This window comes from Humulus lupulus, chromosome 6, assembly GCF_963169125.1.
Source record: "Humulus lupulus chromosome 6, drHumLupu1.1, whole genome shotgun sequence".
NCBI classification, from domain to species: Eukaryota; Viridiplantae; Streptophyta; class Magnoliopsida; order Rosales; family Cannabaceae; genus Humulus; species Humulus lupulus.
In genome coordinates, this window is record NC_084798.1 from 209,817,224 (window position 1) to 209,835,102 (window position 17,879).

At 36.5% G+C, this 17,879-nt stretch overlaps 2 protein-coding genes across 2 annotated transcripts; both read right to left on the minus strand.

Moving 5' to 3' along the window:
* Positions 1–13,087: 13,087 nt before the first annotated feature.
* LOC133783099 (putative receptor like protein 25) lies at positions 13,088–13,800 on the minus strand. Its single transcript, XM_062222634.1, has one exon. The coding sequence runs from the start codon at positions 13,786–13,788 to the stop codon at positions 13,213–13,215; it is 576 nt and encodes a 191-aa protein (XP_062078618.1). The 5' UTR covers positions 13,789–13,800; the 3' UTR covers positions 13,088–13,212.
* Positions 13,794–16,333, minus strand: LOC133785931 (receptor-like protein 7). Its single transcript, XM_062225146.1, has 2 exons — positions 13,926–16,333; positions 13,794–13,839 (listed from the first exon to the last, which is right to left on the minus strand). The coding sequence occupies exons 1-2, from the start codon at positions 16,331–16,333 to the stop codon at positions 13,794–13,796; spliced, it is 2,454 nt and encodes an 817-aa protein (XP_062081130.1).
* Positions 16,334–17,879: the final 1,546 nt, after the last annotated feature.

Here is a 17,879-nt window from a genome sequence, read left to right on the forward strand (position 1 = left end):
GGAATGAAAGCAGGGACAAGGACTAAAATGGTTAATAGGGACAGAGACGAAATGGGGAGCACGCCTACCAATTACCAACCTCATTTCCATCCCTCAATTTAGAGGCGTGCGGACTAACTAGCACCCTACAACCAAATCAAGACGGAGGCCTCCTTCAAGAGTCACACTTAATCCAATGACCCAAAACCCTTTGATTTATAGTGAATAGAATCAACATAAATATAAATATAATTCATTTTTTGAAGGTATAATATATATTTTTTAATTTATATTTCTTTCTTTGTTTTTTATCTGAACATTTTATTTATTCGGTAACCTCAATAGTGAATAGTACAATTTCGATAATTGATATGATCGCATGGCTTGTATAACACATCAAAATAATAGTTTATTATTAATAATAATAATTTATATATTTAATTATAGAATCATAAAATCTGTGCAATACATATTTATAGAAGGTGGAACCAAAGATAGTAAAGACTAAATCAATAACAAATAATCAATTTGAGAAAGAAAAATTGATATTGTATGCTACGTGTCCAAGGTCATTAAATTCACTTGGTACTTATATTTGATGCAATAAGTAAAGAAATAGAAATATTAATAAAAGTCTTGCAAGTGTGAAAATGAGAATTAATAAATTAAGAGCAAGGCTTATTTGTACATTTTAGTAAACAATAAAATAATTTAAATCTAATTATTAATTAATTAATTAAAATCTAAATGGATTATTAGCGAAAGAAGATTTTATCTTTTCATTTTCATATGCTTCAAGCTTGAATTATTATCTCCATTTTTTAAATTTATTATTTCTTTTTTGGAACATCCTCCTTGAGTTGTCGAATTACATTCATTGATTACAAAATTTGACAATTTATTTATTAAATAAATTGATGACTGTTGACTACGATTTTGGTCAACTGCGAATAAACGCAAAAGTGACAATAAACATTGAATAGAAAGTAAATAATACAAGTAATTTTATGGTGACTAAACCTCAATTTGTTAGTAATAGTCTAATCCACTTGGAGTTGTGATATATGTAGTATACACTTAAGATCAGATGAACATGAGCCAACTGAATTCCTTAAGTGTAAATAGAAAAATACAGAGTTTCTCAATCTAAAGAATACAAGTTTTCTCTCTCAAAAAAGTACCCCAAGAATACCTGAATCCCAAAATCTCAAAATTAGAGAGTCTCCAAGTCTCAAAAAGACCAGTCCCCCTCGATGATGCCATGAGCCATTTATTTATAGGCTCATGGATCGTACATGAGAAATATCATGTTTTGACAGGGTAATTGGTTGTTTTAACCAACTTTAATTAATAAAATACAAATAAATTCAAATTACAACAATATAACTATTATTCCGGGATATCTGAGAGATTCCCGCGGTAGTTGTAAATGATTCAGGTTGAAGTTGTTACTGAGGCTTTACTGAAGAGTCACTTGACGGTAACTTCTGAGATTCTGATCCGTCGACCGACTAAATCCATCCCCGAAGTGACTGGTCGGCCAAGACAACTCACCGGTTGGCCAAAGCACACCACCGTTCGGGCATGGCACACAACTGGTCGGGCATGGCAAATCACACCACTGGTCGGGCATGGCACACCACCGGTCGGGCACAGCACACCACCAGTCGGGCATGGCAAATCACACTACTGGTCGGGCATGGCAAATCACACCACTGGTTGGGCATGGCAATGGCACACCACCGGTCGGGCATGGCACACGGCCGGTCGGGCATGGCACACCACCAGTCGGGCATGGCCAATCACACCACTGGTCAGGCATGGCATACCACCGGTCGGGCATAGCACCCCACCAGTCAGCTAAACTTATTCCTGACCAGTAATATTACGACTCCTCAGGTCAATTCTCAATATTTTCACCTCTTTAAATAACACATTTATTGACTATTAATGTGTCATTTATTGACCATATCTTGCCACTTGTCCATCCGATTACCACGTCATTGAATGAATTTTTGGGGATAACAATGAAAAATATATATTTGATATGTGTAAAAAAATAATTATTTTTCTCTTTTTCTCCATTATACCAAACCAAATATAACATAATAAGTATTGAATTAATTACTTTTAATATATTTCTTTAATAAACAAGGTACGTGGCACTAGTATAAATAAGTAATAACAAATTTTAGGGTTTAGATGTTCTTAAATGGATTATTTTTTTTGTCAAGAAATACTGAATTCGATTAAAATTAATGTTCATAAGTACAGATAGAAATGAGGGATCTCTTCCATCCAAGAAAGTTGTTCGTATAGCCTAAGGGCATGCTTAGTCAATCCATGAGCCGTAACATTTAAGTTACGACTAACATAAGAATGAGATGCTCCCGAAAAGTTAGACAATAAAACTTTTATATCATAAAAATGACTCTCATCTCATTGTGATGCATAGTAGTTTTATCCAAAGCTTGGACCTAAGACAATGAGTCAATGAAGAAAGCTTTAATAGGTTGGTCAATTCCCCGAACCCACGTTAGTCCCACCAATAGAGCTAATGCTTCTGCCTAAAACGCCAATAAGAGACCTATATCATAAAAACATCATATATAAAAATCTTTTCAATCGATCATTCATGTAAGAAGTTATTTATTTTGAAAATTTCTATCCAAAGGGACCTAAAGGGTGGCACTTTGGTTATGTACTAAGGTATTTTCTACCTTGTAGCGGTTTCGCAAGGGATGCTATAATATTCTTATCTGCTCATAAAACAACCACTCCAAAGCCAACCATATTAGTGGGTATCGAAATAGCTGCATCCACAAAAAGAGCGAGATCATGTATTTCCATTTATTCCCTCCTTTGATTTAAAGATATCTCTCTTGTGGGTACTTGATCATTTTGAATTAGCGCATTTCTTATAGAGTCACAGTAAGAGGATAGCCAAATCAACACTTGTTGTGGTGTTCTTGCCTGTTGATCATGAGTTTTCTTATTTCTTTCAAACAAGACAATCCATGCCACAATTAGCATTTTTCCAAATGAATCTTTTTCTAAATTTTCAGAAGCATATAGTAAAACACCTTTGAACAATATATCTTATTTTTTATTTAAGAGGAAAGGGTAGTCCAATAGCTTCCATATATCTAGTGAGAAAGGACTCCAAAAACTGCATGTGCATTAAAGTCTTCCCCATATCCACATAAAGGACATTTGATATGGGAAGATGTATTTCGACGATAAAGTCCACTAAGTGTAGGTAAAATCTCATGATAACCTCTCCATCTGAAATGTAATATTTTTCTTCGGATTTTAATTGCCTATAAAGATTTCCACCACATCAAAAGAGCTTGAGTGGACGAGGAGGGAAAAGACCTATCATTTTGCATAGCTAGGTTGTATCCACTTTTAACAGAATAGCTTCCATGATTTGTATAGCATCATAGCCACAAATTTGCGTGTTCAAATAGAGTAATAGGGATGGAGAAGATAAACTGTAAATTAGGGGTATTAAAATATTGCTAAATAAGACCTTTATTCCATATCCCTAGGGATTCCATGAGCTGGGAAACCATCATATCCTCAGTTATTCCTCTAGAAGTTGGTAGGAAAGAGGGTTGTAATGACCCAAAATTACTAATAAGGTTTAAAGGTCTTGATTAGTGTGCCGGGAGGGTATACCTGGATTATGTGTGATTTAAATGATTAAATGCATGATTATGTGAAAAGCATGCTTATATGATTATATGAATATATGAGATGCATGATTTTGAGTATTAGTATGCAAGTAGGCCATGTTTAAGTTATAAGGGTATATTCGTAATTTTGGCCCGTTGAGGGCATAAATGTAAATATTTGTGATAAATTGTTGAGACCGCATTATTATGTGGATATATCTGCAATTTGTAACTCAAGGCGATCCTGGTGAGCGGTTTAGTAGAAAAGTCACGGCGGGAATTTATACCCGGCTCGGAGGGAGCTCGGGGGTATTTCTGGGAAATATATTGGAGATTATTTGATATTGAGGAAATTAGTTGGTAATTAGTTATGTGTCGGGATTTAAGTGGTAATTGTTAGGAACACTTGAGGAATTAGCGGGAATTGAGAGCAATGACCAAAATGCCCTTAGAATGATTTAAATGTTTAGTTATAAATGGGAGGGCAATATGGTTATTTGGTTTAAAAAGGGATAAGTTATATTTAGCCTTTATGACTTAGTGGAATTGATAGAAAAAAGTAGAAACTGAAAGAAGAAAGAAAGAGGAAAAAACAGGACACTTAGACTCACCTCCTTCTCCTCCAATCGATTTGGTCATCCTTCACCACCTCTTGAGGAATTTTGAAGATTTAACTCAGGAATGCTTGGGGCTAGAGACCTTGGGGAAGCTAGAGGTTTAAGCAGGGATTAGCCACTTTGTAACGCCCTAGATAGCCAAAACGGTTACACTGTGTGTTTATAAAGTGTCAGACTTGCTAATAAAGTCAATTAATTGAAAGCGTGTCAACGAAACTGTAAAGGAACTAGGGTTTAAAATGTTTTGGTCTCAAAAGCCACTTTTTCATTAAGAAACATTATTTGTTTACACAGGATCCCAAAAATACAAGTTTAAAGATTGTTTACATAAGTTATAAGATTCAGATACAATAACCAGCCATATTAAGGCAAAACAAGTAGTTAGGTAACCCTTGTCCTGGTCCACTCCTCGACCATGGTGATCGAACAGCTGGCTATGTACATTTCACCTCAGAGCTCTCCACCTCAGGCTTGGTTCAATCTGCCCTTGCCTTTACCTGCACCACGTAGCACCCGTGAGCCAAGGCCCAGCAAGAAACACAACAACAGAGCATAAGCAATCAATAGACAAGTCAATATCTCACATTACATCACATAGTCTCAACCATATAGCCATTCAGTATAATCAAGTATTCAACATGCTAAGTGTTATCCCAAAAAAATAGAGATCGATGACGTGGCAATAGAGGTGACAAGTGGCAGTACATGCTCCGTAAAAGACACATTAAATAGTCAATAAATACATTGACTCCTCAGAGTTGTGATAAAGTGACCCGGTAGACTGATGAAGAGTTTTGACTGCTTGAGAGGTGTCATGTCCAAGAAAGTGTACAAGTGCACCCGATGAGAGTACTTGGGCTAGGGTGTGCCCGGTCGGATTTTGGTCCGAGGAGACCCCAAGGGTGTGTTCCGAGGAGAGCCCAAGAATTTGGTCCGAGGAGACCCCAAGGGTGTGGTCTGAGGAGACCCCAAGAATTTGGTCCGAGGAGAGCCCAAGGGTGTGGTCCGAGGAGACCCCAAGGGTGTGGTCCGAGGAGAGCCCAAAAATTTGGTCCGAGGAGAGCCCAAGAATTTGGTCCTTATGCATATGTCCAGCAAGTGCATGGTTGTCCAAAGAGAGAAATGGCATTCTAGAGGAGAGTGCCATGTTAGACGAGAGACATGGCATGCTAGAGGAGAGTGCCATGTTAGACGAGAGGAGTGCATGTCCTACCACCATGCACATATCCGACCAGCAAATGCATGTCCTACCAGCAAGTGCGTGTCCTATCAGCACTTGCATATGTCCAGCATGCATGTGTCCGACCAGCACTTGCATGAATGGTCAGTAGAAGATATAGGTCGACCAGATAGAGGAGGACTAAGTCAAGATTCCCAGAAACGGCTTCAACAAGAATCGGTCTTGGCACACGCGGGAATCTCTCATTCTTCCCACAAATTGGGGGTTTTGTTGCATTTTGAATGTTTTTTGTAATTTAAATGTAATAAATATAATAAAATATCCCAAATCTAGGGGATATCAGATGTATGATCCTAAGCCTATAAATATATGGCTTATGGAATCAGAAAGGGGCTCCCTCTTCTTTTGAGAGACTTTTGGGGAAATTTTGGGTCTGAGTTTTCTAAAGAGAGAAAATGCTGGTATCATAACGAATTCTTATATTCTTGTAATCTGTACTGAAGAAACTCAGTTGGCTCAGTTCATCTGATCTTGAGTACAGATCTATAAATCACAACTCTAAGTGGATTAGACTATTACCAACATATTGGGGCTGAACCACTATAAAAATTGCTGTGTTATTTACTTTCTGTTCAAAAACCGTCTGTGTCGTTTTATTTCTCTTGAAGGTTTGTCGTTTTGGACGTTCTCATGACGTTGGCCAAAAATGCGGTCAACACTAAGCATATCAATTCATTTCCTACATCACCGCACAAATGATAACTAGGGCTAGCGCTCTCAGGCTACTCCCTCCGTTATCCCACTGACTCCGGCCTGCTTAAGCCGAGCTCAGTGAATATTCTCGGCTACCAGTGGCCAAGCTGCGCTCTGTGCGCAAATACTATGTACGACACTCTTAGGGAGCCTTTACATGTCCCATGGCGTAATACCATCATTGACACGATACAATTCTCGGGAGCACTTAGTCCCATCACAAACATATAATCGGGTGCAGTTTTCTTACCTTTCAATTCTCCAGCGTTGATCCCTCGACTCCTTGAGCATGATCCCCCTCGAGCCCTAGCGCTCACCTAAACACAATCATGGGCTAAAGTCATTATCGATCCTCAAGTTCAAAACCTAGCCTCGGGGCTAATCCCGAGCCCCCGGGAATTCCTAGTTCCACCAAACAAGGTGGTGGAAGCAAACCCCAAACCTTAGGTCAAAAACCCTTGCAAACAACCCTAAAATCCCCTTCAGAAAGCAGGGTAGCGCTACAGCGCTCATGGGAGGGCGCTACAGCCCTACAAACAGAAGCCAAAATCCCCTCAGCATCATGGCCTAGCGCTACAGCGCCCAAAGGCTAGCGCTAGTCACAGACAGATACCACCCTCAGTTCTCCTTCTTGCGATTTCTTCGAACCAACCTCAACCAAAACTCTTCCAACTCTTTACCAAACTCAAAAAAAACCTTATGGCCATACTCTACTCATCCCAAGCACCCCAAATACCTAGAACTCAAGCACATGCATCCACAAACTCAGAATTCACCATAGCCACTCCTAAACACTAAAACTCAGCAGAAACCAATTGAACAACAAAGTTAGAGTTTAGACTTTATACCGTTGATAGGATTTCGACCACAAGCTGTCTCTAGACCTCCTTGGCTTGCTTTTCCCTAACCTTTGCCCTGAATTTCCCCAAAGTTCCCCATCAAACTCAACTTATACACCATAATTTAGAAACCAAACCAGCAACTGAAGAAATTACAGAACCTTACCTCAAGTGATGGCCTAACCTTGCTAAACCCTTGTCAAATCCTCAATCTTAGCTCAGTAACCTTGTGGCTTAATTGAACTAGCTCTCCTCTGAATTTTACTTCAAGAAGAATGGAGAAAAGTGGTATGAGAACCACAAACCGACTCAAAGGAAAACCACTCTGTTTTTACTTCCTTTTCTCTTTTCAGACTTCTGTAATATTCTACAAATCCCACTAACACAAAGCCTCAGTAATACCCATCTTTAAAAGCCAAATGACCTTAATGCCCTCCCCTTTATTTATAATCCTTTAGTCCACTTAAAGGCATTTTAGTCATTTTACCCAATTCCCGCTAACTCCTTGAGTGTCTCTATTATTTCCCGCTTAATTCCCGATACCTAATTAATCACCAATAACATTCCTCAATGTCAAGATAAACTCCAGTATATTCACTAAATTCCCATTTATACCCCTAAGCTCACTCTGAGCCGGGTATAGATCTCCGCCATGACTATTTCGCTACTTGGCCCACTAGGATCGTCTCGAGTCACAGATCACAGATATATCCACATAATAATGTGGTCTCGACAATTATCACATATATCAAAGCAGTTATGCCCATAATGGCCAAAATTACGATTATGCCCCTCTAACCTAATCAGGGCCTACATGCATACTAATACACATAGTCATGCATCTCAAATATTCAAATAGTCATATAACATGCTTTAAATCATAATCATGCATCTTAATCATTAAAGTCACACATAATTCCCATTATGCCCTCTAGGCACACTAATCAATGCCCTTAAGCCTTATTAGTGAATTTGGGTCGTTACACACTTAATTGAGGTAAGGTTTCAAGATTCCTGCTGAGTTTTTCTGAATTTTGTTGAGGTGATTTTCTAAACTTGGTTTTGATGGAAATTAAGGGAGATAAGCTTGAGGAACTGATGAGCTTAGGGCTGGAAGGATACCAGAGATAACATAAGGTCGAATTCCCCACTTGAGGTAAGAAATTCTGAGCTTGAACACTTGAATTTTGGACTGTTTTGGTTCTCCTCGGTTGGGTTTTTGAGCTTCAAGCTCAAACATGGTTTTTTTCTTTGTTTTGGGGTGCATGTGGCTAAGTTCTAAATGGTTGGGTTATGTGGGGTGAGATATGGATGATGGTAGGGTCATTTTGGTGTATGGTTGAGGTTTGGAAGAGTTTTGGTGGGTTTTAGGTTATGTGGGGTGAGATACAGTGGAATATAAATATGATTATATGTAAAAAAATAAGTTAGTCCTAACATTAGTCAGTGCACAGGGTTTACACTGACTTGCCAATCTACGATACGATCTACTTACACATTGCAGTGTTATGTTCTTTCAGAATATTAGCAAAGTAGATAAGATTAGATGTATTTGTTACATCGGACTGGACCGATATTGACAGTAGATAAGGTAAGTAAACATACTGTTATTATCTATTTTAGTCATATCATATAGTTGACCATAGGTCAATTCAATCTCAATTCTGAGTGGTTAGTATTCTAACTAATTGTATTATTTGAGTTATTTGACTTGTTCGTTACCAGCTTACTCTACGGACTAGCCCATACTTACATCTTGGGAACTCGGTAGTATAATTGAGTGGGAGTGTTAATCATAGATATGAACATCTATATCTAAGGATAAAAAACAATGAGAGGTAAAACGGTATTTTAGTCTCATCTCATTGTAGACCGTCAATAGAGGATTGAGTGACAATTATAGTTGTAACAATGGATAATTAATAACGTATCTATATTTGTTATAGAGCGTTCCATGAATTCAAGAGTGCAATTCCGAGTCTTTAGTGGAATCACGAGGAATTAATAAGTTAGTAAATTTATTTGTTAGATTTATGATAACTTATTGGAGCTTGATTTCATAGGCCCATGGTCCCCACTGTACCTTGGATAAAATTATCTAAATAGTCTCAATTAATTGATTTAATTATTAATTAGAATTATCAAAGTTGACCAGGTCAATTTTGGATAGTTTCATAGAGTTATACAATTTAGAGAAGAAAAGAAATATTAGGGCAAATTTATTAATTAAGATAAATTGGTATCTAAATTAATAAATAAGTTTAAATCAATGCTCAAAGTATAAATAATTAATTTGATAAAGGATTTGACTAATTATTTAATTAATTAAATCAATAGAAAATATTACAGACCTTGATTTTAAGTCCAGTGGGCTTATAATTAAATAGAAAATTTCATGGGCCTAAAACCCATGATAATTTCGACCTAGGGCCAATCATTGACTATTATTTTAGGGAATTTACTCATTTGGTACCCTATATTTTTGCAAAGTATCATTTTGGTACCCTCTGTTTTCAATAATGCTCATATAGTGCCCTGTATTTTAAAATTATACATATTTGATATCCTAAACGCAGATTTGATAGATAAAATTTTGTCAATATGATCAAACTATCATCAGTTATATGAATTAAGTAATTAAATTTAAATTTAGAACTTATATAATTGACAGCAGTTTGATTAAATTGGTAAAATTTTATTAATTAAATTTGAGTTTAGGGTACCAAATATGTACAATTTTAAAATACAAGATATCATATGAGCATTATTGAAAACAGAGGGTACCAAAATGATACTTTGCAAAAACACAGGGTACCAAATGGTTACCTACCCATTATTTTATTGATTTTTTAATTAAATAGAATACATAATTGAGTCTATAAAAGGAATGGTTAAGTGAGAGTTGAAATCAGATTTTGAAACACAAGTTTCTAAGAATATCAGAAGATCTAGTAGGTTTAAGATTCTCTCTACAAACATAAGTCATTTTCTAAACCTCATTATTATTTTATCTTCTTTTCTCTGTATCTATCTCATGTGTTGAGAATTTTCCACCCTAGTCTAAGTGATTCTAAGGATACTTTGGAAGGCTTTGAAGAAAATTGAAGAACGTTTCAGTTTCTTGGTAATACTCAGCGACATAAAGAATACAAGGGTTAGAGAAACTAAAGGAATGACTCTATCATTCCGTTGCGTATAATGTAAGTGTTCTTATCATTATTTCTATTTGAATTCGATTTTAGAAACATGTTTTAGGTTTTCTTATATTAATTCGTTTAATATAAGATGTACATGAAAATAAACAAGATCCTGTATAAGTTTTTCCAACAGAAAATTGTATATCTTTTGAGCAAAATTTCATCACCCAAACCTTTAATTAACTTTAATCACTATTTTAAGTACACATTGCAATAGTCCTGGATTAGGGCATTACAAATTGATTCTCATTAAAGTCAATTTTGTGATTAATTGACAAATATTCTTAATATGGTTAGCATTAATTTAGTTACTAAATTGCATATATTGAGTTACCCAATTTTTTTATATACTCATTGATTGTCAAATATTCTGACATCAATTGTGGCAGAGACTTTGATGAAAAATTTCACCCATATAAATATAGGGTATTGGTCCCCAACCTCACAGCTTAGAGTCATTCTTTCAAAAACATCATCAAAGAGAGCAAGTGAGAGTTTGGAAGATCTATACCCCACTAATTATTTTCCTTTTATTTTTGCATATCAATAGATCAGTGGGAAATTGCATCAATGGCAGTACACCTTATCGATTCCTCTTTAATATTTACATTCCAGATAGTTATTCTGCATACATATAAGATTGTTCATATGCCTATAATTTTCTTATATATTATTTTTCTAAGAAAAGATTAGCACTTGTTCGGAAAATCGTAATGGTTACCAACTATAACAAGTATATATATATAAATATATATTTTTAAAAAAAAAGTTATTGTGTGAAAACAAACAAGATGCTAGACCAGATTCAAGAAATCAAGATTTCAGCAAAAACAGTAACCAAACAAGCTACAAATGCAGGAGTAAGAATAGCAATGACAGTGTTGAGTCTAGTTTTTATTATGTTTTGGTGATGTTTTTAGTAGTCTTTTATTTTGTTTTTCCTTCATTTAGCGCGGGTTTATGCTTTGTTTGGTTGTTTTTGTGAATGTCGGGAAGAATTGAGCATGTGGAAGAAAATGCCAAAGAAAGGGAAGAAATAACCGAGTTTTTCATCATATTTCGATCAAGAATGGTTTTTAACACAATTTGGAAGTGTTGGTGAAAATTTGGGATGAAAACTTGAAGAGTTGAGAATTCCCTTAAGAGCCACGGCATGAGCAAAGGGGAGCCGCGGCTAGGTGGGAAACAGAAGCATTGTTTTTCAGGAAGTCTTCGGGCCGCGGCATGGCTAGATAGAGCCGCAGCATGGATGGGCACTCTGCCAAGAAAACGATGATGCGGGCCGCGGCATGGCTAGATAGAGTCGCGGCATGGAAATGGCTTTTTGCCCAGGAATGTGGATACGGGCCGCGGCATAGTGTATGTAGAGCCGCGGCCCGCCTCTCTAAAATCTAAAATCCTAGGTTTTAAAGGACGAAAAAGGAGAAGAAAAGACGTACGGACGAAGGGAGAAGTTCTGGTTTTGAAGGCTCAAGCTTAGAGTATTTTTACATGTTTTTCTTCCTGATGTTATCTTTAATTTCTGTTGTGATTAGCACTATGACTATGAACTAAATTTCTGTTTAGGATGTTCAATTGAATCTCTTGAATTTCTGTTATGACCTAATGCAATTTTAATTTCCTCTTCTTCAATTTTCTTCAATTCCATATAATCTGTTCTTATAGAGTGATTATTGATTGGCCATCTTTAGTCATATTCATATGTTTTTAAGTCAAAATCTGAGAAGTGAGATTTAATTATGCTTTGGTTATATTGGACATAATTTTGATTTAGAACGAAAGTATCTGAATTAATTGTGTAACTGTTGTTAAGTTGTGGGAATTAATGCTACCTTTGTGGTTCAATTGACTATAGAAATATAGGAAATTGTCACCTAGGTTGAGTTTATAATTCATAGTATGATTATAGGCTGTTGTATCAACTTGTTAATTGAAGTACGTAAAAATAAGAAGAATTCACATTTTGCATTAGGGAATAATAAGAAGGATAGTTGATGAGATTGAATATCCTAATTGTTTCTCAGTGATTAAAGTAAAAGTTTACTATTAGTTTTTATTCCATTTAATTTCGATTATTATTTCTGCATTTTATTGTTACTTTTGCTGTATTTAAAAAAAAGTCAAGAATTTCAATTCATCAAATAGAACAAGAAATTAATTGACTGGTAATTGATAACTCAGTCCTTGAGGATGATACTTGGTTTTACCAGTTTATTACGAATTTGCGACTGTGTGCACTTGCATAGCAAAATTATCGCAACAGACAGCAGCAAAGCAGAGTAGTAAAATATAAAGAGAATGAACAAACACACAAGGAACTTTATATTGGTTCATAAACAATATGCCTCCTACATCCAGCTTACTGGCTTAGCCATCCAAATCCACTTTGAGTAATGAGATTACAAATTACAAGAGATTGGTGAACGCAGCTGTGTCTGTGATACAAGAAAAAAAAATCAGCTCACTCATATACAGGGTATTGCTTTTCTTTTTCTTCCCAGCTCTCTATCACCATACATGAAAAACTAACTTCTATTTTCTCTCACTCTTGCTCCCTTTCTCTCCAATCCTCTGGTGCAGCCACTGATGACAGAAAAACCCTGTAGGAATAAAATCCTACAGAAATGGTCCTTTTCCCAAAATGAAACATACAATTTCCTTATAGCTGAATCATTCTCCAATGATGATTTTATCACAATATCCACATCATTAATGATTGTCTTGCCAATCAAAATGATACACATCACAGCTGCTATGCCACGCTATAATCTTAATGTTTGAATCACCATATTCCTCACAATTATATAAATATATCCAAACTCATTAAGTAAACTATATTATAATATTAGAGTGAGAGATCATTAACCAAAACTATATTATAATATGCTACCAGAAGTAAATATCAAAACGAAGAGAAGACATAAATACATCAACACAAAATTAGAGAGCTATAACAGCATATCATCAATACTAAAACTTTCTTCCATAAATTCTTATGAGCCAGTTTGGTCTCTTCGATATGATGAAATGTCCAGCAATCGATCCAATAACAAAACTGGTTACATATCCAACTATCACAGCTTTCCAAGCAAGACCACTTTCGTCAGATTCGTGCTCTTGGTGAGCAGTGGACTTCTCATCAGTGTTTTCTCCACATTTTTTAGACAAAGGTAAACCACATAAATCTACATTCCCTTCAAAAGAAGAAGTTGGAAATGTAGTGATTTGCCCACCTTGTGGGATTGGCCCTGTGAGTTGGTTTTTTGAAAGGTCAAGATATCCAAGGAATGTGAGACTCTCCAACTCTTGAGGAATTGCACCAAAAAGCTTATTGTTGGAGAGATCTAATGATTCAAGCTGTTTAAGATTCCCCAAGGAAGACATGATGGGGCTTTCAAAGTTGTTACTTGAAAGATTGAGCCCAACCAATGATGGAAGATCTCCTATACTTCTTGGAATTTCACCATGAAAATGGTTATTTGAGAGATCAATAGATGTGAAGATTGTCAAGATCTTCATCATTTTCATTTCTGACCCTTTATTCATCACTGTCACTGAGTTTTGATATCGGCTTCGACTTGTTTGTGCTTGGAATTTCTGTATTAATGGCTCTCCAATTCTTGAAGTAGTCTGATGGTAAATTTCCATTGAAATTGTTGAAGGAGAGGTCGACAATTCGCAACTTGTCAAAGCCTACAATTTTGTTGGGACTCCATATTGGACCAGAAAAATTGTTGGAACGCAATACAAGAACTTGCAACTTTGGAAGATTTTGGAGCCAAAATGGAAATGTGTCACTCAAACGATTGTGCCCAAGATTAATAACTTCTAGTGCTTTACATTTGATAAGCACTATTGGAACTTTGTCTTGGAATTGGTTATGACTGAGGTCCAATGTCATCAACTTATTTCCATCCATAAATCTCTGAGGTATTTTCCCATGGAAATAGTTTCCTTTCAAACTCAACATGGAGAGCTCTCTGCTTGAGCTTCCCAAGCATGGTGGAATGGTCCCGTTTAGGAGATTATTGGACACATCAAGGACAACAAGCTCAGTCAAGTTACAAAAGAAATGATGAATTTTTCCACTTATTTTGTTTTCTGACATGAAGAAGTATTGTGTGGACACTGGTGGCACCACAAGAGAACCTTGCATCTTGTTGAAACTTAAATCCAGAATTCTCAAGTATTTCCATGGAAGAATAAACTGGGGTGTTTCCCAACCAGTGAGGTTGTTGTGAGAAAGATTCAAATGATTAAAATACTCAACTCCCATGTTGATGAACCAGTTGGGAATTTCGCCTTCAATTTTGTTATTGGACAAATCTAAGTATTGTAATTCATCTTGGCTTCTCAAAAAATTTGGAAACTTAGTTCTCATGCTACATGAAGCCAAACCTAAAGAAAATAGTTTGGGAAGAGTGAAATTTGAATCTGTGTATGTTACAACAAAACTGTTATCTGAAATAAAAAGCTCACGAAGATTGCTGAGCTTTGAGAACATGTCTAATTCAACTATACCACTGAAGTTGTTTGAATCAAGGGAAAGAGAAGTCAAGCTCTCCAACTTGGACAGTGACTTTGGAATTGGTCCACTTAACCTGTTTTGACTTAAAGAGAGAAGAGTCAAGTTGAATGAAGTGACACTATGGATGGTTAAAGGACCTGCAAACTGGTTGTCATCTAGTTGTACCTCACTCAAAGAAGGCATTGTGAACAAAGATGAAGGAACGGCTCCACTCAAAGCATTGTGTGACATACCTAAGGACCGAAGTTTGGTCAAGTTCGTCAATCCTAGTGGCAACTCACCATCCAAACCATTGTAGTGAAGAGTCAAAGTAGCTAATTCGGTTAGGTTTACAAGTGATGATGGAATTCGACCATTGATTTCGTTTCCCACAATATTTATTACCACAAGTTTTTTGAGGTTTCCTAGTGTTGAGGGTAGTTCTCCTGTACATCCAGAATGATCAAGATAAATGTACACGAGATTTGCAAGATTACCCATTGTACTTGGAACCTTACCACTAAAACTGCAGTAGGACAAGGACAAGTCTTCAAGTTGAGAAAGGTTTCCTAAAGAGGGTGGAATTTTACCAATGAGGTAGGTGAATTGAAAGTCCAAATGGATGAGTTTGGAAATATTTCCAATGGAGGATGGAATAGGCCCTATAAAATTGCAAAAAGGGACATTCAAATTTTTTAAACTCTTGAGATTGCCAATGGAATCAGGTATTGGTCCAGAAAAATTTGTGGAGAAGAGATCCAATGTCTCTAGATTGCTGCTGGAATGAAATGATGGTAGAAAACCATTGAGATCATAGTTGTTTTGCAAATGAATGACTTGTATATTAGGCAAAAGAAAAATATTGTTTGGGAAGTCACCCTGCAAATCAGAGCTTATAAGAGAGAGAGATGTCAATGAGGACAAATTTGATAAAGATTGAGGATTTAGAGAAGAGAGATTCACTTGATCAAGGGAAAGCACTTGTAATTGTGAAAAGTTTTGATGAAAATTTTCTGTTTGAAGAAACAAAGAACTAGTTCCATCTTCATAATCAAAGTTAGCAGAGAGATCAAGAGAAATCAAATTGTTCAACCAAGTAATTTCATTTGGGACTTGCCCTGAAAAGTAGGAGTAAGAGAGGTTGAGATGGGTTAACTTTGAAAGTTGGGCAAACCTTGAAGGAATCTTGGAAGAATTGAAGTTGTTGTAGGCAAGGTTGAGACTTTGAAGGTGGTGCAAATTGAAGAGGCTGCTATTTGAGCTCAAATGGCCTTGAAGCCAACTGCTGCTTAAGTCAAGGCTTGCAACTTGGCCAGTTTTCATGTTGCATCTAACTCCATTCCACTTGCAACAATCCATTCCCTTCCAAAACTTCATCTTTGGATATGATGAATAAGTCTCATCATCCAAACCAGGTTCTGTGAATGTAAACTCATGCTTCAGTTTCAGGAAAGTAATTCTCTCCTCGGGGAGACATTTTATTTTTGAAGAAACTGAAGATGAATTCAGAGCTTGTGTAACGACGGAAGAGCCACTCGTGATTAGGATGAGCCATAGCATGAAGGAATAGCTCTCAAATGTCATTGCCCTTCTCATGTTTTTTGGGAAAGAGATGATGATTTTTTCAAATGAGAGTACGGTTTGTTTATATAAGACTACGGAGAAGTGTGTGAATGTTATAGTTCAGCTTTTTTTTAACTTGTGAAATGGGGGAAGACTAATGACTAAAGATTTCATTTTTGAAAATATATTTGACTTGGTGATAAGGCTTCTGTCCTATTATGATGGCTATATATTTCATTAGGTATATGGACAAATCAGATAAAGAAAGGACAAATCAGATAAAGAATGGAAAATATTGGTTTGAAAACACAGCACATAGGAGGCTGCTATGTACTGTTCTATTTATACTGATATTTGTACAAAGAATATGACCTAAGGCCATTGTGATGGTTACACGTGGTAAAGATAATTACACACAAAAATAAAGGCAAGTAATAAATTTACATCAGTTTAACAAACTCTGTAATAAACAGAGTATTACAGTAACTAATCAACCAATTCTTCTATTTTAACACCACCCCTCAAACGAGTGGGTGTGGAAATCACTCCGAGTTTGCTGATCAAGAAGTTGAATCGATGCTGTGAAAGGCTCTTAGTTAAACTGTCAGCAAGCTGATCATGAGAGGGGATGTAACGAACTTCAATCTGTTTCTGCAATATTTTATCTCTAATAAAATGTACATCTACCTCGATGTGCTTCGTTCTGGCATGGTAGACAGATTCGCTGCAAGTGCATTAGCACTCATGTTATCACACCAAATAATAGGAACTGCTGTCATTTTGAATGTCATTTCTCTTAGCAAGCCTTGTAACCATGTAATTTCAGCAGCTAAGTGTGCAAGTGCTCTATATTCCGACTCCGTACTTGATCTAGCAACAACACTTTGCTTCTTGGATGACCAAGAGATGAGAGAGTTACCAAGAAATACACAGTAACCAGCAACAGATCTACGATCATCTGGGCAACACGCCCAATCCGCATCACAGTAACCCGAAAGATTTAATTGATCTGATGGTGCAATATGAATACCATGGTCCATCGTACCTTTGAGATACCTCAAGATTCATTTTGCTGCACTCTAGTGAACATTTGTTGGCGCCTTTAGAAACTGGCTAAGCTTGTTTACAGCAAAGGAAATATCTGGTCTTGTGTGGCTTAAGTACTGCAAGGCACCTATTACGCTTCTGTATGTAGTGGGACAGTCAAGTGGGTCTCCATCATTTAGAGACAGTGGTTTTCCAACTGTCATAGGCGTAGGACTGGGCTTGATATTGGCCATTTTATGTCTTTGCAGCAGCTCTCCAATATATTTTCTTTGTGACAGAAATATTCCAGTTGTATCTCTGAAAACTTCTATTCCAAGAAAGAAATTAAGTGGCCCGAGATCTTTAAGTGAAAACTGTTTATTCAGCCTCGTTATGAAGGATTGCAATTCGTGTGCACTATTGCCTGTAACTATGATATCATCTACGTAAATGAGTACCATGATAACAAACTGGGTGTGCTTTAACATGAAGAATGAAGAATCAGATTTGGAGTTCTCAAATTTCCATTTCAGCAGAGTAT

Excerpts from the sequence above, each read along its gene's own strand:
- LOC133783099 (XM_062222634.1), bottom strand. The coding sequence starts at position 13,788 with ATGAATAAAGGGTCAGAAATGAAAATGATGAAGATCTTGACAATCTTC.
- LOC133785931 (XM_062225146.1), bottom strand. The coding sequence starts at position 16,333 with ATGACATTTGAGAGCTATTCCTTCATGCTATGGCTCATCCTAATCACG. Across the intron at positions 13,840-13,925 it reads AAAATTGTAGGCTTTGACAA|AAATTCCAAGCACAAACAAG; the intron begins GTTGCGAATTGT and ends CCATTAATACAG.